The following is a 22,026-nucleotide window of genomic DNA, read 5'->3' on the forward strand; positions in this document are numbered from 1 at the left end:
TCCTTAACAGAAATCCTCCGCTCTAGGACTCATATCTGCAGAAATTCTGAAGAGTTCATGAATTACTGCTCTCACGCTGTGACGCCTGTCCTCTCTAATTCAGTAGAAGGACTGCCTGTTGTGTTCCTAACCACAGTCGTTTATACTTCCTATAAATTTTAGGGAATAGATTCTTACATTTGTTATATCTATTTATAATATTAATAATACCCTATAAATGTGAAATTAGGTATTTTTCCTCATTTATTTATATATTTGATGTTTGATAGGATGGAAAAACATCTGAATTCATTTACAGCCTTTGTCCAACATGAAGCTCTCACTTGCAATTACTTTTTCAGATATTTGATCAGAGATTTTAGCCATTATCAAGTGCCTTTTTTAAGCTATCTGGATTTGTAACATAAGGGACAAACAATCTGTGAAACAAAGACTAAATTGTATTAATCGCATCAGAGCAAACCCAGGACTTGGAGGTTCGAGGATCTCTGCTCAGGATCAGTGAGTGAACCAGATGCAATTATGTTTCATGGTTGGCTGCAGTGCTGCAGCGGAAAACCACATATTTCTAATTAAAGTCAGATCTAATAAAACTATCAAAACTTGACTGATACACAGAAAAACTAGATTCTACTGTACCCGGACCAGTAGACGACCTGTTTTTCTATGCAAAGAATGAAGCTGTAGTCTGTGAAGCTGTGAACATGAATGGAAGACCCTTGTGCTCTTAAAGTTTACTATCAATTTATTTCCCAATAATCCTCATACATGTAATAACAAAAGCTTAGTCACAAGATCAGTACCCAACCATAGACATGGGTGTTGTCATGAGAAAACTTGCACCTATACTGGATGTTCCTCTGTATAATCAATACATATCTCATTGGGGTTGTTATCATCCCCTTTATGGTCATTTTGTTCCTGACTACAGCAGTTTTTGTTTCTGTTTATATCTCTATTTGTGTCTCTTGCAAGTCATGTTCAGCTTTTCACTTCACAGATATTTTGCATCTTCATTTAGTTCTATCTTTCTCTGAGGGATTTTTTTGCTCCTAGCTGAAGTGATTTTGTGTCTCCTATTGTTAAATTTCGATCTCTTGCTTCATGGATTTCATTTTTTTTGGCAGTTTTCATGCATTTGTTTGGTAATTTTGTGGTAAACAAGTTTTTTTTTTCCATTTTCATCTGCTTTTGAGTATCTTTATTTTTCAAAATGTTTTTTTTTTTACATGAATATAAAGTACAAGTATAAATTATTGGCAGGGAATTTGCAGACTACACAACTAACATTTTGGTCAAGAGCAATAACACTGCCTTGGTATCTGCTCATTAGGTACATACACAGTGGGGAGAAAAAACATGAAACCTTATCTAACCCATCCCTCGATCTCCCACACATTATTACCAAAGCAAACATATTCATGAAGGAATAAATAAGACAAAAAGATAAATTGTCCTTCATTCCTGGGGTGATACAGATAATAGCTGGAAGTCAGGTGATAAAATAAAGTAAAATCCAGAAATGAACATAACTATATGAACCATAAACCCACAGATGAGCGAGATGCAGGTGTAAGGGACATGACTGATTGATGCACGTGGTGCTGCTTACATCAAAAAACAGACAAAAAAAAAAAACAAGATGCAAGGTGGGGGATCCAGTCCAACGTTAGTTTGAAAATTATGAAAGTATTCCAAAAAATACTTTCCACAAAAACTTTTCTTTGGAGCTACAGATTGAGAAGTGTATTTTTTCAAGTTTTAAACAGCACATAACACCTCTCAACCTTTTTGAGCATCTTTGCGGTTGGATTGACTTTTCAACAAAAAAAAAACAAAAAAAAAACTGAAAAGTCAAGAAAAATGTTAATCACTTCAGATAGAGGCTGAGAACACAGCGTCTCCTGACCCTGGGCCTGTGACCGGTAAGCCTCCTCATAATCCTTTCTATGCACGCAACAACAATCACGATGACGTTTATTGGCATGCAGTGCACACACTGTGCGTTTATTAGACGAGTTCACCATAAACTTCCCGTCTGGGTAGTTGGCAGCTGCCATCCACGATCATAGACATATATACATAGACGCATCATCGACCGCTGCTGCCTGTTGGCGCAGACGAGCCGCGGGGCCGCCATCTTGGAGCGGGCACCCGCTCCGCTCAGTGTCATCTGTCTGGCTGGCGCAATTAAGTGTCAGCGCATTTAATAAGTCATAACTCACAGAATACAAAACTGTTTTTTCAAGGGGTTTTCCTGCAAACATCATACAGTAGATCTAGGCATGATACGATACCGGACACATGATTCAGCTTATTTATTTTAATATTCATAGTAGGCTTAACAGTAATAGAATATTCTGGCATGTGAGTATGATAGGTAGGCTATTTTGCAAGACACAGAATATATATATATATATATATATATATATATATATATATATATATATATATATATATATATATATATATATATATATATATATATATATATATATATATACACACAAACTTTTGTATATATGAAGAGTATGCATTATCACGGTTTCAGAAAATATTTGCATGTTGAACTCAGAGACAGTCAGAATTATCAACAAATTGTTCCTGATACTCAAATCCAATTTTGATGAATTATTTTTCTCAAAACACATACTTGGTTCTATGATTATACGCGGCACATGTGGAATCTTCAATACTGTTCTGTCTTATGCTGTCGTATGGGGAGGATACGGAAGGGTATTAGAGCCATGGAGTAGAAAAAATATTTGAAAGGGGAAGATTTTTTTTATTGTGCACTTCGAGAAAAAAGTTGAAATGTCGAGATTAATGTTGAAATACAATTCCAAGAATAAAGTCAAAATTTAGTGAATAAAGAAATTTAGCGTTTTTTCTCAACATTTCAACTTTATTCACGACATTTCGACTTTTTCCCAAAATTGTACTTCAACATTAATCTCGACATTTCGACTTTTTTCTCGACATTTCGACTTTTTCTCGAAATTGTACTTCAACATTAATCTCGACATTTCTACTTTTTTCTCGACATTTCAACTTTTTTCTCGAAATTGTACTTCAACATTAATCTCGACATTACGACTTTTTTCCTCAACATTTCGATTTTCTTCTCAACATTTCAACTTTTTTCTCGAAATTGTACTTTTTATTTATTGTATTAGTTTGAACACAATAAAAGTAACACTTGCAATCAAAATAGTAAAATAAATGTGACAGGAGAGGTCAAAAAGCCAACAGGCTTATGCAGCGGACCTCCCCTCAATTTAGGAAGTAAAACAGTACTTACTTCAACATTAATCTCGACATTTCGACTTTTTTCTCGACATTTCGACTTTTTGCACAATGAAAAAAAAATCTTCCTCTAAAACATTATTTTTATTTTTCTCCTGCCTGGCCCCTAATACTCTTCAGTACGAGGATGACCGGTCCAAGATGGCGGCCGTATGTCTCGCACCCCAGCGGCCCAGCGGTCGATGAGGCGTCTATGTACACCATGGATCTATTATAAAACGATGTACACATATCTACGCCTCGCTGTCGGTAAAACGTTGCTACGCCGCATGTGTCCAGCAGGTGGAGCTGCAGCAGCGCCGCAGCTCGGCCAGTGGGCGTGGCTCTGTCGTCTGCGCGGCCGTGACGTGTTTCCTGAGGCTTGCACCCACCGGAGGGCTATCATGAGTGTTTATAACCAGCGATTCTCTCTCGCCAGCTTTTCACTCATTTCTCCGTATCGTCGTCGGTTTTAACGCCACGGTGTGAAACAACAGCAACACGGCGGGTGTAGCAGGATGTAAAAGGAAGCCGGTAAGTTAAGCCTTTTCAGTAAGTTTACTGTAACTGCTCGAGCTGATTCTCACTTAACTCGAGGTTAGACCGAAATCCCGACACCGGACCTTTTACATGTATCCCCCGGGGTCTTGTTGAGACCACAACTCTGGTCTTTATTGTGTTTCTTTGTCGAGGAAGGGAATCGCGGACACATCGTACAAACACACATACCGCGTCCGGTTTGTGTGGTGTGCTTCCGGCTGATTTATAGTCCCGCGTTACACCGACGCAGAGCCTACGGCGTAGGGCACACGGCGACGCGCACCGTACGGCGCACGTCCCCGCGTACCCTTCGCCGTAGTCTACGCCGTAACCTACGGCGTAGGCTCTGCGTCGATTTCGTACCATATTTTTCCAAGGGGTCATCATCTGATCAGCTCCAGCCTCAGCTTCCTTCGAGACAAATTATAATAACTACGTTGTTGCTGTCACGGGTTGACAGTTTGGCATTGGTGAGTCCGACAAATGCTGCCATAGGCTGATAACTTAAATCTGCAACTTCAGATCGTAAACATCCACCCAGGCCTGAGCAGGAGAAGTTTTCCTCTTCTTGATGTTGCTCTGGACGGACTTTTTTGGTCTTTCTCCTCACATGCAGCTCCCCGCCAGCCTTTGTCTCGGGGTTAATAACATAAATAGTAACCTTAGTGGCTGTAGAGGCTATCAGAGGGAATGTCCTCAGAGTAAACTTTGACTTATTTGGGTATTTGCTGCAAATGTAGGACCTACGGTACAGATGTAGGTTGACGTGAGATATTATCTTTTGTCTAGCGGGTTGTTGTTTACTTTAAAATCTGAGACAGTGTGTCTGAAGTGTAACTATATCTGCTGCAATCAGATATTATGGGAGCTGACCTGCTTCTGGTGTGGTGTGGCAATACGGGGCAGATGGGCATTATAGATAAATATGACATGAGATAGATGAAAATAAGACTTCTGAAAAGACACAAGGCATGTACTGAATGCAAGGGCTCTCTTGTGCAATATGAGCAGAGGTGGACAGAGTACTCGACCCCAGTACTTGAGTAAGAGTACAAATACTACTGGTCAAAATTTACTCCGTTACAAGTAAAAGTAGCTCAGTCAAAATATTACTCGAGTAAGAGTAGAAAAGTACTTGCTTTTAAAGGTACTTAAGTATCCAAAAGTAAATGCTTTTAAATTTACTTTAAGTAAAAGTAAGAGTAAGAGTAAATTTCTTATTTTCCACATCAGTAAATTACTATATTTTTTCTAAATTAATTTAAGGATCTTTTAACTCTTGTTTCTGAGAATTAACTCTTTGAAACCAGCTGCACTGATGTGCTGCTTTTAGAACCACAATGTTATATAAAACCTGCAGAAACACCAAAAACCAATCAAATGAATGGGATCATAAGAGGACAGCAGATGATGCAGAGTTTATTAACAATCATGAACTGAAACCAAATGAACCTGCACCATCCAACTAAGTCTGGATCCCCCTCAAAGACCACTGCTTTACAAAAAACTACATCTCTGCTTTCAATAACTCAATGTTGAAGTCACTTAACTTTACAGGAAGGACATACAGTACAATATAGCAATATAGAGCATAACAAACTGTCTCCCCATGTCTGTCTTACGTACATCCCAGTGGAGAGCGTGCACTGTGATAGGTCTCCTCCTTTGACAAAAACAGCTTGTGTCCAATAGGATTTTAGGGAAGAAGAAAAAAGAGCAGACCTGAAAGTAACAAGTACTTTTCAGCCTTCCTAGAAATCTACTTGAGTAAAAGTAAAAATATTTGTCTTGGAAATGTATTCAAGTAAGAGTAATAAGTACCAAAGAAATCTAATACTCAAGTAAAGTACAAATCCTCTGGATATATACTTAAGTACAATACTCAAGTAAATTTACTCCGTTACTGTCCACCACTGGACATGAGATAGATGAAAATAAGACTTCTGAAAAAACACAAGGCATGTACTGAATGCAAGGGCTCTCCTGTGCAATATGAGCTCCATATATCGCAGTGTTTCTGCTTAGAGTTTCTGCTTGACCCTATCTTGGTGTTACTCAGCTCAGAAAAAAAGTTATTGCATGCAGGGGGAAATGATGCTGAAATTTCTGTGGGATTCTGCAGGAGTGGTGAGGCCACCACTGTGGAAAAAGAAATGGCTCAGCTGAAAGAGAAACAGGGACAATTGATTTTTGGTAATCAGTCTTGTTACGCTGATAGGAAACCTCTGGCTGTAAGTTTAATGCATTTAACAATTAAAATAAAATGTGAGACACAAGTTACTCACTAAAATGATGCCAAATCATGTGGTGCATTTTGGTTGTTGTCATGTCCTTTTGAAACAACACATGTAATAGATACTTGAAAAGTTGTTAACCTTTTTTTGTTTTGAGTAGACCAGTATTTACAGTTGTGTTAATCAATTCAGCCCTTTGCTTTTTCTATTTGGTTGTCATCTCTTTTCATTCTTTAAGCATACGTGTACTAACAAACAGAGTTCCCATGGCTCATACAGTGCCACAGTTTAAAGGAAATCCAATTCAAGTCAGGCTTCATCAAGGGCTGTAATTATAAAGGTTTGCCAGGAGAGAGAAATTAATGTTGTTGTTACGCTTCTTTTAAATGTCATGACTCCTGCTGGGAAAGCTCTGTGGCCTCTTCCATCTTCTTAAACATTAACACAAAAACAGAGAAATATTTCTGTGCGGAAGTGCTCTTATACTTAATGATTACTGCTTTCTGGAAAATATTTGGATCCAGATCTGTTGCCAGGCACTCTGGTGGCCGTATTAGAACGTTATTAAACTATGTTTTGTTATTGTTTTAATTATGCTTTTAACACATCTTCATTCAGAGTTCTGGAAAAGCTCAAATATTATTCTTTAGATGTGTATTTATTCTTTCAGGAAAAGTTATCTGAATGTGATGCAGATGTTCACGTTATTTATATTACCCACAGTTGCTCAAAATGTGACATATTTGCATGCAGATGGAATCTGCCTGCTGCATCTGTGCCCGTGTTTGGAAGTATAGGCTGATGTTTGTGAGTGATCGTGCAATATTTGTAGTTTCCTGTACACTTGAGTTTAATTGCAGAAGAAAAGCTTGCACATATTTAGGAGTCCGTTGCTTGTGTATTACTTAGTTTGCTGATGAAGTTTCAGCTTGTATACTGCTGACACATCAAAGGATAAAGATATTTTTGATAGGACAACCTCTGGTGGTATCTTACAGTATTTAGTAGAAACGGGTAATGCCGCTTGAGTCTTTTATATAATAAAAATTTTACATGGTGATATCATTCTCATTTCATTACTCCCTCTACACACAGAGCTTATTATATCTCAAACACTCTAGAGGGCATTGGACTGCACCAAATTGAGTTCACGTGTGTGTGGCCGTAATTGCACACACCAGAAATAACTTGCAAGGGGTCACATAGGCTAAATGCATTTGAGATAATTTTTAACTCATTAGATTAAAAAACGAAAGCTGATGAGTTGTTGTTTGTTTCCTGTACAAATTGCCCTGATGAGTTTGGTAATAAGGCAGTTATTATCCTTTTGGATTCAATAACACTTGGCTAATTATAATATGTTAGAATTGTTTTCTGTAACAATGTCAATGTCACAGTCTGAAAAATGGTTATTATTAATTATTTTGGTAACGATAAAGACCGTGTGCAGCGCAAAGTTTGGCGGTCTCCTAAAGTAAATAAAGTAGTTGAGCGTTTCATAATGCTATGGTGGAAGGTTATTTCCAGCTGACGTTAAAGAAACTGAGTGGTTGAACGCCCAGGTGAGGTCAGAGCAGCCTGTGCTTAAAGTCAGCAGGTTTGTGAGACCTCTCGCTGTGTTTGCTTGTTGCATCAAAGAGCAGAGGACAACGTTGAGTAAGTCATGCTAAGAGATAGCTCTCAACCTTCCTCTTTTCTTTTTTGTTTAGTACTAGTAGAATTTCAATTTGTGATTGATTTAAAACTAATTTTAAAAACTAGGACAAATATTGGTTCGGGTCGGTGGAATTAAGCTTTTTATTTCGCTACCATCCAGGCAGGGAGCAGGTGTCGTTGGGTGATTTTCAGTAAAAATTGCATTGCTTATTGTTAAAAAGGTAGACATACTGTACGATGAATGTTGGATTGGAATTACTTTTCTTGATTTATTAATTTAATTAGATTTTCTACTTTTATTATCTTTTTGAGTGCCTTGGCTTAAACTGGTAGTACTTTTGTAATATATACCCGCCTTGCTCTGTAGGCACTAATAAAATGACCATTGCCAGGTGAAATGACAAATGTGGACATTTGTTAGACATACTCTCATCCAGATTGATCGGTTTTTGTGGCTGATTGCTATTGCTGGTTATCTCACATTACACTGAACCAAGTTTGTGGTAGTGATTTAGCATGAAATCCGCTCTCTTTTTTCTTTTTTTTTCTTCAAGAAAACTTTCCAGGATATTGTGGTTAAAATGTACCATGACGCAAATACTTTGTTTTTCAAAAGCATTTTTTTCATTTCATACTAACAGGAGGTTTAATTATTTCCTTAAGTTGAAACTCAGTAAGCAGGGCTTCTCTTACCTATGAACAAAAAGTGATTGCATTATTAAGGAGCAATTGGATTATTATTAGTGGTATACAGTACATATTTATTGATCTGCTGAGATTTAAAAAAAAAAAAAAAAGCTGTTGTGGCAGAATGTGTTAACTACTTGGTTGTTGTTTGCATAAGAGATGGACATAAGACACTTCCAGGAACTTTATGTTAAACAGCACAGTTGGGAGGAGCCACATGCCTCCATTTTGTACATTTATTCAATTATTTTAGACCTACTACATAAAAAACTGAAGATTGAAATATTTATACTAACCAACATCATATTATAGATACTTGGACAGCAGATTTTTGCTCATGTTAATTTGAATTTGAATAAAACATGAGTCATTATATGTCAGATTTTTGTAGAAAGTTGTACCTTCAATAAGTGTGCCGGTAAATGAAACCAAATTTGTTTAATGATGCTGCTGCAACAATGTCAATACACGAAAAGCTCAAAGGGGTTTTGGTATAAACCCTGAAAGTTTGTCCCTCGGTGTCTAACAGCAGGTACTTGTGGAGATCTCTGTATTGTTTTCCTTTTTAGTGTTCACAACATTTCTGCATTTTATCAAACACTAAAGATGTATTGTGAAATATCACTAAAAGCCCTTAATGTTCATTACTATATTTACTGTCTTGAGTTAGACTAAAATTGAATTGGTGAAGTATTTATCGTGTGATATTTCCTCTTAGTAAACTCAACATTCATGTTCTGCAACAAACTGGCCAGGGAGGAACTTTTTTTTTGTGCAACTTGAGGATTGCTCAGTGAATTGATTTGAATTCTTTGGTTTGTTGGTTGAAAAACGATGGTCTTTATTGTTAAAAGAGGAGAAATCTTGCCTCACCATAGACTTGAATCATAAGGTCACATAATATTGACTGTATACAGGATGAAAAGCTCAATAGCAATGCTGTGCGCTCTACTCTTTCTGTGGTCACGATACAGAGAGAGCACTTTGGATAATTGTCTCCACGGGCTCTGAAACATACTATTCTGGCAATCAGTGTATATAACAAAGTATATCAGCTAACAATCAAATCACAAGATCAAAATTTAAACGAACTCTGGCTGCCGAAGCTTCATGTGATGAATTGCTTTTTTCTGTTCACAAGATCATTTTTAGATGATGAAAGTAAATGGGATCACTCAGATCACTACTCTGTCAACTTTTAGTGTTCTTTCTATTATTCAGCCACTTCTACCTCAAGTATTTGCTCTACACACCCGAGTGGGTATTTTACTACCCACCGAGACTGGCTGTGTTGTCATCTCTCTGCATCCAGGGTGTGGTCTAGATTTCCAACCGCATGTCTTCACCTCCGCTGCCTACTCAGTATACCTCAGCATTTTCTTCTTTTGCAAGCTCCATCAACAGGATCCTGCTGGGAGTATAAACACCCAGATTTGCTGCCGTGTGTGTGTGTGACCAGAACATCAAACTGGTCTTGACTGCTCATTCTTTCACATCAAATGGCTGTAGTTGGGTTACTCAACAACTAGTCAAATGTGCTGTTGTGATAGTCCAACCCATCTTAAAAAAACAACTAGCTTCCATGCTTTTACTCTTATTTGTGTATTTGTTTTTGTCTGGTCCTGTTTTTAGTACACACCAGGAACTAAATGTTGAGATGTGTTGAAGCTTTGTTCATTGTGCATCACAGGAAATTATTCAAAGCAGTTGACTTTTTGAAACAAGTAAACTTGTTTTTAACACTTTTCTCCCTCTATTTCCTTTCTTTCCAGGTGAGCTGTGACTCTCCCCGTCTTTGTCTCTCCGTGCATCTGAATGTACTGTGAGCAGCCCCGGCCTGCCGGAGAGGTGCTGTGCTCAGTGATCGTGCTGCACTAGGAGAACCTATGGCTTCTGGCCCACCTCCCTCTGCAGGCTGCAGGCTCAGGCTGCTTGAGTTGTTGATTGTGGCCGTGTTGGCGTTGCTGGTGTCTGGGCTGGCACCAGCAATGAGTCAGAAGGTATACACTAACACATGGGCTGTCCACATACCTGGAGGTCCAGAGGAAGCAGAGCGAATTGCCAGTAAATATGGTTTCATCAACCATGGACATGTAAGTAATAAATTGAGGTTTTGACACTTCATTTTATGTGGTGCATTTGCACTTGTGATGGGTTATTTAAGTGGAAGTCAGAAACCTAAAGAAACTTAGACATCAGGGCTGTTACAAGGCCTATGGGAAAGTAAAACGAGCCATGTTTTGACTATTCAAATGGAGGATGCACTTGTGGCTTGTATTCAGAAAAGAAAAGTGAGTCTGTGCTATCAAACTTAGTGTGTCCTTACTTTGGGTCTATTATCAGACCTTACTATTTTTATTTTAATTTAAAACCCATTTAAAACCCTTATGAATAATTTATTGACAATTTCCATTATTTATATTCCTTTTATTTGAGACTTCTGTTGGCTCAGCTCTCCAGGAACAGAGGATGGCGGAATAAGATTTTGTTGTCATCTTATTTTTGGTACGCCGTCTTTTTCTCGACGCAAAAAAAAAATAAAAATCTTTAAACTGTATGTTTCTGCTTCGTCAGTACTTTTCGTTATGCTATTGTGTATTCAGTGTAGCAGCTGTGGATGGATCCTTTTGCTGTGAAAAGGATCTCTTATACAGGTGTGTCATGCTTCTTTGTGTCAATGCTATGAGTTTAAAATAGAGGGAGGAGTTGTTTTGTTTTTTCCTTCTTTCTTTCTCATGGTATTTGAGCCAGAACAAGACGTTTGTTCCCTCGCAGTTGTGCAACACTTGCTTTTGAGTTTTCTCAATGTTAAGAATGCTTGTTGGGGTAGCTAAAAGATTAGGCCTGCGAGTACTCTTGCAGCTCGAGTTTCATCTACAGAGTTTTTACAGTAGATATAAAAAAATGAATAAAGTTGTCATGCACAATAAGTGATATTCTGAAACTGGTAGTTGAAATAGAATTGCCAAACAACAACAACTCTCACATGAGAATGCATTTTGTAATTTAAGGGGCGAAATTAAACAGAGGAAAACCAAAAATTATACAGACTGAGATCCAGTGTTACATCTCACTTGTGGCTAAGCGGTCCTGGATAGTTGTTTACGTGAAGTCACAAACGGAAGCAAAAATACTGCAAATTTGTTGGAGTTGAGCTTAAAGAAAAAAGTAGAATTTTATTTTTACTTTTTAGATTACATCCTTGTGCTCTTTGAGGAAGCTGTCACACTGTCCATAGTTTTCCAGACGTAGCAGGAGAATTAGGGGATAATAATTTCCTCTAAACTTCACTAACGTTTTCCTCTTTATGCCTTCCTGTTTTTCTCAAATGGAAGTTGATCAGCCAAGTTATCCTTTCACATAATCAGCTCCTCCCTTGGAAAAACAAATTGTTAAATTAGTTTAGCCTTCAGCCTGGGAGTAGCAACATTTTCTTCTGTTTGTTGCTCATACACAGTCATCTTTGTCTTGGGTCCTATTCAAAGCCAAATTTGTGTAGAATTATTGATGCATTCCTGACAGTAGGAGCTGTGTGTGGAGTGCATAACTCAATCTGTGCTGCTTTGATGGCTTTTTTTTCCTGTAATGTAATTTAAAAAAACCCTGAATATATTTGTTGTTTTGAACTGTTGCACAACTCTCCTTAGACTTTAAGGCTCAGTACAGTATTTTTTTTAATGTTTTATACAAAAAGCAGATGGTATGATCTGGCTGTGACTGGGAATATTAGCCGTGTCCTTAGTCATAGCATGAAGACTGAGTACACCTACACACTTAAATCCTTTAACTATGTATTTGGTGTGAACAATGAGAAACGCAGACAAGGCGGTTATATCCATGTGCTCAGTAAACGGCACCCTGGAGATTATTTGCTGCGGTTTTGCCTCCCTCAGTCACTTGCTTAAAAACATTATTTGATATTTCGAAGGAAGTAAAGTAAAACTATCATGTGTGACTAGAATTAGACTGAGGTGGTCTTGACACCGCATCCGAGATGGGGGAAAAAAGCAGAGATTGTCTAACAAAGCAACTTTTATAATGTTATCTGGAAAGATACTGGGAAAACACTGGAGCTCTCACAAGTTGGAAATGAAAACAGATGTTCTAGTTTTTACTCAAAGCCATTATCCCCCCTTATTAAACCTGCTCCAATACTTGGATCTCTTTCATGGTATGCATTTTTACACAGGAAGAACGGTGTTTAAAATAACCCAGATATGATCTACTACACTGCTTCAAAAAAGTAGATTCAAACAAGAATATTTTTATTTTTTATTTTTTTTTAAGGTTTAAAATGTATTCATTTGTGAAAATTGACTTGATAATAAATATGAAATGTGGCATGCAGCATTACTTGGTAGGAAGATGAGGTCTTTTAATTGTAGCTGCTAACTTTTCTTTCTGTAAAAAGATGATTTACATGGTCATTCAACACTGCACTTCTGATTTATTTCACATGGGATTTTCATTGTCCGACTTTAGACCCTTCACTTCTATAGATCAACATCAGCTTCATAAAACTGATGTATATCTTCCTCTGTTCATTCTGTATTGGCGATTATGAGCAGTGCCACTGATAAAACCCTTTAGCAAATTACATGAAACGGTTACATTTACATTTAGACTGACATGTTTAGTCCTTGGCTTGTTATTGATGAATATTCTGTTCATTAACTTTGAAAGGTGAGTGAGAAAAAGTGATGACTGCAGTAAAGATGCTCTCATGCTCTGTGCCGCCCTGACGGCGTAGCGTCTCCCTTCATTGATTAAGATAAAGCTGTTACTTTGGAACAAACAAATATGTCAAGCCTTTCTGCCCGCTGCTGATGGGAAATAAGTTGCTTTGTTAGTTATGTGTGGTCAGGCACGACATGTCTTCTTGTGCGACTCTGCTGGTGTATGCAGGTGTTTGAATTTGGCAGTATAACTCCCAGAGATGATCAAAGACCACAGCTGGGCAGGTTTTATAGCTTAAGCTTATAGTGAAGGTTGTTTTTATTTTCCCTTCACTCCGCCTGCTTACACTGTGGCACCCATACAACCTCTGCCTTAAACACATTAAGGGCCAATCCCAATACACGCCCTACTTTCTACCACTACCCCTAACTCACTACCACTACGCCTAAAAATCAAGCCACAAATTTTAGGGTCCTTGTAATCTTCCCAGGGCCCAGTCCCAATACACCCACTACCCCTACTTTTCAGCACTACCCCTAAATCTTGCTCGCTGCGTGGTTTACGTTCGGGTACATAAGCGACTACGTAGTTACGTTTGCACATACGTCACACCATAACAGGAGGCCGAGATCCAAAAGCTGTGTTAATTTCCGCTCTAGCGCTGTTAATATGCCACTTGATTAAGTTTTAATATTTTTTCAGGCGTAAAAGTAACTGTGAAAGATCCCCAACCTGGGCCCAGTTTATCCAAATAACGCCTGTTAAGAAATTTGATCCGATGTTTTCGGGGATGATAAGAGCCGCCGGCCCGGGGCGCAGCAGCAGCTCACGGCCAACCTGCGCCGTCGTCCCGGGGAGAAACCTGCAACTCTGTGGAGAATTCACGCTGGCTGAAATAAATCATTTAGGAAGATAAATGTTGGTTTAATAGATGAAATCTAACAGTTGTAGCTACGCCTGTTAAGAAATTTGCTCCGAAAATTCCGGGATGAGAACAACCTGCCGGCTCGGGAGCTGATTTATGGTTCCGCGTTAAATCGACGCAGAGCCTACGGCGTAGGGTACGGCGAAACTAACTCAAAATATTGATTTTATTCACTAAAAAATAAGAAATGTCTGCCATGTTTTTATTTTGATTCAGTCTGCAAATGACGACGAAAAGCATTCTGGGAAATTTTTCTAGCCCCTGGTCAGCTAGTGCGCATCTGAAAACCCTCGCTCTGTAGGGCTAGATTGATGCCCCCTAGCCCTCGTTATGTGCACTCCCCCTAGATGAAAAGAGGAATTGAGACACCACTACTCTCACGGGAACGCGCAAAATTTAGGGGTAGTGCTGAAAAGTAGGGGTAGTGGGAGTATTGGGACTGGGCCAAGGTTTTATGTTCTTCTATGGGGCAAGCGGACGTGGAAGGTCTTAGTATATGTGCATTTTTGGGAACACAATATTGAAGAACAAAAAATTGCGATATACTTCTTCCACCATATGTTGCCACAGTTGAGCAGAGTTTTTTTTTTTTGTCTTAATGAGGCAAAACAGCACGTATGTTATGTAATACTGTAAACACTTTAAACTTAAGGGTTCTGTTGCCACCGTTCAGTGTGTGTCTTTGTCTGCTTTCCTGAAATTTGGCAGCTGAAGACTGTGCTCATTATGGAATAATCAGTGATTTCTTAGTTGTTTTTGGAATATGAGAACAAAATGAAAAATGTAAATGTGTGGAGCCAGTAAGGCGCTGAAATGATCATTTCAAGGACTTTGTAGAATGTTACCTGTTACCTGTTACCTGAGATTTCAGTGTTAAGCATTTATTGGATACTGCCCTGTTTGACAGTGATTTGATAAATGTGTATGAAATGCATAAAGTATGCATGCTTTACTGTGATGTAACTTACTGGAGTGTAGGTTGAATAATGTTTTTGTCATCTCTGTTATCTGCTTTCCATGTTGATGCTCTTAAGTATGTACCATGACTCTTCAGTGGCATAATATCCTTTAAACAAGACTTCTGCTGATAAAACCTGCCACTCTTTTGGAATTTCAAACATTATGTAATTGCGGTTTAAATTTGGATTACTTTAGTTGTTTTTTTATTTATTTATTTTTTTAAGTTTATGTTGCCTTTCTGCTGGTTGGTCCATAGATGTAGGTCATGGCAGCAATCGCGTTACGAGATGATAATCTTGCAACGTGATTGCTGCTAAATTTCTTCCAGTCTGAATTTAGCTACAGGCTATGTTTGGTCACAAGGCTATTACAATTACCCCTTTTGAACCTCCCTCAGTAACCCCCGTTCAGCTATGAGCTATGACCAACAATATGTTCATGATTCCTTTATGCCTGCACCTTCTATCTTTTCTAAGACTATGCATTGGGACAGAATCCAAACATCATATACGTCTAACAACCGGGTAACTATAGCCTAATATGAACAACAATAACAACACATGATTATATTTCTCCTTATTTTTCTATGCGTTTTAGTTTATAGGCATTTGATAATGCATAGATCTTTGAAGGTCCATGCACAGCACAGGACATTGCAACATCTTTGTTTATTCCTTTTTTTTTTTTAATTTTGTTGTAGCTTTTCCAGCATTCCTGGAATCATTGTCCTTTTGCATCAGCCATTTTTAGCCAAGCCTTATTTATCAGGCAGATGGCCTCATGTTTAACTCTAGAATACGCTGGAGTTCATGGCCGACTGAATGAGTCCGAAACAAACCTTGACTGCTAGTGGAAGGCGTTTGTGCTTATAATCTGTGTTTTGTTCTTTGGCAATTATGGCACCATGCAGTATGACAAAACATCTCTAAAAGACATTACTTCAGAGGTCTTTTTGTTTGTCCAGATGAAATTTTGCAAATCTAAGCTGTTCTGCTATGTTCCCCTTTCTCCTTGCTACTTGTCTAAACAAGTTGTAAACACATTGCCAAAAGTTCTGCCTTCATAAAACTGCTCATACTTGTTGATAATCAGTTAAACCAATGTGTTTTATTGTCAATACCTGGCTGCTACTTATCATCCTATCTCATGTGGGAGTCGTGAGGGGGTGTGCATTTCTCACACTGCTTTGTTGTTTTTGTCATAGATTTTAAATAATAGGATGCTTAAATCTGTAATGGGGTGATATTCTTCTGAAGTTATATTTATGTAATTTTCAGATCTAATAAGAGCCTTTTTTTCTTTCCTTTGTCACAATTTAAAATAACTGACTAAGGATTTGCCTTCTTTTTAAAAAGAGCTATATTTACGACAGCTTTGACAGCATTCATCCACAGCCTCCTTTTGCCCTAAAATGCATTTATGCAAATAGAGAATATTACATGTTTTGTTAGACTTTGTCAGTTCAAACCACTTGATTGAAATGATGAATTGGAGTCACAAAATAATTTTTTCTCAGTGTTTTCCAAGAGCGTTTTGAAGCATCTGTCTTTGCTGGTACTGGTCTTTGTGGTTTGTATTGTTGTTGAAGCCGATATCTATTTGAAGATAATTTTGTTCTTCTGTCACTACTAATAAACGAAGCTGCCCATTGTGGCAGTGGGCTCGGTTGTTTAACAGTGCAAAACTCTTGAAGCGTCGTCGACTGACGGCAGTAAATCTTATAAAAAATCAGACTCAATTAGTCCACCAGCTGTCAGGATTGAGGCACTCCCTATATTTGCATCTTCCTTTGTTGGCTATTGGCTTTTTAAATCATCCCTCTCCTCTCTTTTCTTCTCCAGTTTATTATTGACTTTTTAAAAGTATTTAAGTTGTTCAAGCAAAAAAAGAGATGATTTGAATGCACTTCAAAGTAACCGAACCACAAAGAGTGCAGTGACCAAGTGGTCTGCAGACACATTATACCTTTCAATTTGACAGCGCTTCTAGATTAGGGAGCCTTCTTAAAACAACTGGAATAATTAAAACTACATTCAAGTAATAAAATCAAGAAACAGCTGACTCACACAGCGGTAAATGGCTACTAACATTGTTCTTGTATCTGCTGATGGTTATTTTGCATTTTAAAGACCTTAGTCAAGCTCAGAGTTGTGCTGCAGATCAAGACGACCTGGAATGTCAGCTCTGTGTCTAGTTCCATTACTTCCGTATTTAAATCGTAAAGTCTGATCAGAAGAGTTACAATGCTAGTAAAATGTGAATAAATAAAAGTTGAGGATCAGTGTTAGTGTGATCTGTTCTGTTTGCCACAAGATCAGTATCTCGTGTTTAAAAGAAAAAACCCAACAACTTATGAAGTATAAACTGCTGAAGTGCTGGTGAAACCTCTATTGTAGCTATTTGTAGGTCACATGTGTTTTGAAACATTCTTTGTCTCTGTGGCCTCAAGCTTTCACCATCTTTCACATCATGAATGCAGCACATCAAAGTTGTTTTCTTGATGAGGCTTTGAGTCTGAATATTTAACTTGCTTTTGTAGAGATGAGTATCAGTGGTGCAGAATAAGTTTCTGCCTTGTACCCCGTGTGCCATTTGATCAGCTATATAATTTTAGAGCTTACCATTACTACAGTCTGTTGAACTTAACATCATTTTTACAAGGTCTGCTGTATAAAAGAGTGTCAAAAGCAGGACTTTTCCTTTTTTTTCTGTTTTTTTGGTTTCCCACTTCCTTTTAGGTGTTCATTTGTCCAAAAACAACAAAAAGGCATGCGACTCACTGTATTTTTGTGAATTCCACCCATGAAACTTAAGTTGCATAGAAACACCTTTTGATTATTAACAACTAGAGCTAGAAGAAAATGTTGATGTATAAATGACTGGCCCATCTATTTCAATTACACAGTAAAAAAGCATTTTTGAGAAGCCTTCCTCTAAAGCATGTTACTGCCTTTCATGTGAACAGTGACTTCTGACTCTGGGGGTGGATAAAAATGCCTTTATTCATCCAGCTCATCTATTTGGAGACTGACTGCCTTCACAGCCTGTTTTTCTGGTCTACCTCGGGGATTTGCTTGTAAGGGAGGATTGTATTTGGCAAACTATGCCCCCACTGTACTCCGTGGCACCATCTTGGCCTGATTCTGCTATCTAATGCACTTCTTCCCCCCCTCCCTCTTTTCTGAGGTGGTTTACAGCCTGTTTACATTCATGATTAATATTCTGTCTTACACAAGATTAAAGAAGGAGCAGAATGAGTGGACACCATCTGATGTTCTGATGAAGTAGATGGGATGACAGTATGTCATGACTCAGCACTGTAAGAACTTCTCTCTTTTTTTTTTAAGCATGCTGTTGTGCTAGCTCGGAGATATGACTAAAGTTCTAATCTTTCTTCTGCATTAATTTATATTTTCCCTTTAAAACAAAATAGATGAAAAATAAATAAATAATAATAATTTTACAGACTTCTTTTAAAGTAAAACCTTTTCCCCACAGGGCGCAGCAGTGCCAGATGCTGAAATATGCTTTTTGCCAAACAATTTGATACCCAGTATTTCTATTTTAGGGAGTGTATTTGCATGGAAGGATGCCTCTCAGAAATGTGAATATGTTCATTGCATAGAAATGTTCTTAGTGGTGCTGGCTGCCATAATCACTATGCCATTTAATACAGTTGGTTCCAAATGTAACATAAATTTGAATTGAGTTTTCATGAAACGACAACAAAAAATACCTTTTTTGGAGTTTTCTTATTTACGCTTTTGAAAACTTTTGGCACAACCTCTTTTTTTTTTAGGGTGAGATGGAGAAAACTTCCATCTACCTGCAGCCTTTTACTTACAGGCAGTGTTTTCAATAAACTAACAAGTAGAAATGCAAACCATCACGGTGTGAGGACTTGTGAAGGTTCATCAGACTAGTCTGCTGACGAATTAAATGGAATGCGAGGTCGCTCTCTGCAATATGATGGTTGACACTGAGCCACAGTACATAAACAGAGCAGTGAGGCCACAGCAGACACAATGAATGTACTTTTCAGCTGCATTCACATAAAATCTGGACATGAGGCACTTTTCCTCATGACTGTGTGACAGTTTGGGTAATTTAATAAAGTAATAAATCATTAATGTATCTGAGAAATTCTTCTTTTTCCTGATTTGCACAGTTTGGTGGTACTGATGATGCCATCTCCCTTACTTTATCCCTTGTACACTTGGTCACCTTCGTACTTGGCGTTTTGCTGGCTAACTGTAGTAAGATAGGCTATTTTGTATTTTGGTCATGCAGATCGTCTACAGCAGCCAGGAGGGAGACCTGCAGCCTAGAGATGCAGACTGATTTGGTTAGTTAGTTTCAAGCTAAAGTGCGTGTGTGCGTGTGTGCGTGCGTGCGTGCGTGCGTGCGTGCGTGCGTGCGTGCGTGCGTGCGTGCGTGCGTGCGTGCGTGCGTGCGTGCGTGCGTGCGTGCGTGCGTGCGTGCGTGCGTGCGTGCGAGATATCTGAAAAAATATCTGAAATACATGGACATTTGCAAATATTTCCGATTTTGGTTTTTATTATTCCATGTTGTGTTATGGTATTTGTCCAGATCAACAGTTTCCCCTATGTAATCTGTGGATCAAGGATGTAAGGAAGTTTTTTAGAAGTACATTAATACACGATTTTTATTTGATAAATAAATGGTATTTCATATAAACATTTTAGATACTTCAAGAATGTAAGCAGTTTATTTATATGTTGTGACTGGAAGTACTGTAAGCACACCATGGGTTCTCTAAACTCTATTTAATTAAGCCTTTTTTTTTATCTTACCTACAAAGATCAATAATTGTTTAAGGTCTCACTCTGGCCATATATCAGCCAGACTTGTGTGGCGATACAATTGTGTAAACTGCAGCACTGCAATTTAGTAGGTCTGCTAAACTGCAGGTGCTGTGCGGCCTGATAAGGGCTGAAATATTTCTGACCCATCTGAGTGGAAAATTCATTGCAAGGTGCACCTCTTCTGAATTAGAAAACTTCAGAAATGAGAAACTGAAGGTACAGAGCCCATAATTGGACTCTGGAGGCCTGAAGCAATTAACTGAGGAAATAAGGGAGATGTAAAAAATTCTGACAGGGGTATGATTGGCGCTTGGGGGGGTTGTTGAGGTTTGATTGAAGTTGCTCTGCATGATTTGTAAAATTACATGCAGGTGTTTCCCCCTTTTTTTTTTTTTTGTGCTTCATTATTTGCCAAGCGGTGCTCATTCAACAGTAAACAACATTCAACACTTTTAAGAACCCCTGTTAGAATAAAATCCATCCCTCATTGCTCTTCTTCAAATTGCAGCATCCTCACATGATGCTTTCGCATTTGGTCCGCTCGTTGTTAAATCAGAATTTTTTACTCTTTAAAGGTCACAACAATAATAATGTGTGTTTTTTGTTTTTGCAGCAGCTGCATTGAGATGAATAATGGGGTCTACTTAAAAAGCACAGCTGTGCCAGTAAACATAGACAAGAAAAATGGAAAGGAATTAATTAATATGAAGAAGGTTTGAGTATTAAAAATGTATGTCCTGAATGTGGAAATGAGAATGCACTTTACAATAATCTTATCTAAACCTACAAGGAATAATAACATGGAGAGGCACAACCCATTTGATGTATATGGAAGATGTGGTGGACAGATAATTAAAAGTTAGCCTTTGGCGCACACATCTACATCACTCTGAAATCTGAATCTTTTCCCCACGAGGCATTAACGCTTCTTTAACAGTCAGAAAAACACACTAAGGCCTTTTTCTGCATTTTCCTCTTCATCCACTTTTTATGTAAATTCTACATTTAACCCAAAGTTGGACGGACACCAGCTATTGTGGAAAGCATCGCTATTACTATACATAGAAGGCCTCTTGAGGGTCCTTTAGTCAAATACACCTACTATATACCGTATATTGCTACTTTTAAATATTTTATTATGCTTAAGCGTGTCGTGTAAGCCAGTTTGCTTGTGCCATATCTTCATTAATCTTTAACGCACCACTCTGTTTACTGTGCCTCTGTCCTACTTTAGCCAACTTGAGAGCTGATGGGTCCACTGGCGTGTGCAATGCTTCAGTTAGTGTGGTAGAGGGGTGCTGCTTTCTAGTTTGGTAATAAATGCTGCAAAATTAGTTCAGTCACAATTGTTGGATTATGACTCTTGTTGCGTAAAGAAGTATTAAAAGGATGGGCTTTTTAGTCAAAGAAAACTGTAAAGTTATCTGAAGAGCGAGTCATTTGTATATCTAGCCTTGGTCCCTCTTCTGCCTTTGGTCCCTTGTGTTTCTGTCATTGAGAAGGTCTCAATTTTGTTCAAGTGCTCCAGCTTTTCTCTCACTTAGCAACCCCAGATCTCTGTTCATCTCAGTACAGCTGCTCCTCTTTGAAAGTTAATGAACTGCAGAGATTGACTTATCCTGTTTTCTCTGCTGAAGACTTTTGTGTTGAGAGGCCAGACTTTAGAGCCAGTATACCTACATTTAAATTCTTATCCATGATAATCGTATAAAGTGGATTTAGGTGTTTCACAGAAATGTTATTGATAAACTAATATAACTGCATTTAACTAAATATATTTCTGTTATTTTTAGGGTTTCGCGAAATCAAAAGAGACGGTCATGGGAAAAAGTTGTTTGTAGTGATTAAATGGGTCCAGCCATGTTTTATTCTTTCAGTTGTACTTGTACTAGCATTGTGAGGAAAATGAGGACAGGATTGTGCCACATGAACAACCTCTTTTTAATTCAAAAGCTCTTCGTAGATCGGCCATGAGCAGCATTTGTTTTCTTAAAAGCGTAGCTCAAAATGAATATATCTGAATGCATTTAAAAATGGATACGGTAACAACATTCAGTTCAGATTGACAATAATCAAAAAGGGGCCCAAAAACAAGTAGTGAATTGATATAATCATGTAATTCAAAGTTATTAAAAAAAACAACTTTGAATTCAAAAACTCAAACATGATGAGCAAGTTTAGATACCTGAACTTCAGCTTGTTGGTCATCGTCCATCAATTACATAATCAGTAACAC

At 38.1% G+C, this 22,026-nt stretch overlaps 1 protein-coding gene across 1 annotated transcript in view; it reads left to right on the forward strand.

Annotated features, from left to right (window-relative positions):
- Window positions 1-3,667: 3,667 nt before the first annotated feature.
- The window catches only part of furina (furin (paired basic amino acid cleaving enzyme) a), an 80,633-nt gene continuing 62,274 nt past the window's right edge, over window positions 3,668-22,026 (forward strand). Inside the window, exons 1-2 of the mRNA XM_061744099.1 lie at window positions 3,668-3,819; window positions 10,175-10,495. Coding sequence (XP_061600083.1) covers window positions 10,289-10,495 — 207 coding nt within the window. The 5' untranslated portion in view covers window positions 3,668-3,819; window positions 10,175-10,288. The remainder of the gene's footprint in view (window positions 3,820-10,174; window positions 10,496-22,026) is intronic.

Source organism: Cololabis saira, chromosome 2 (genome assembly GCF_033807715.1).
Source record: "Cololabis saira isolate AMF1-May2022 chromosome 2, fColSai1.1, whole genome shotgun sequence".
Taxonomy (NCBI): Eukaryota; Metazoa; Chordata; class Actinopteri; order Beloniformes; family Belonidae; genus Cololabis; species Cololabis saira.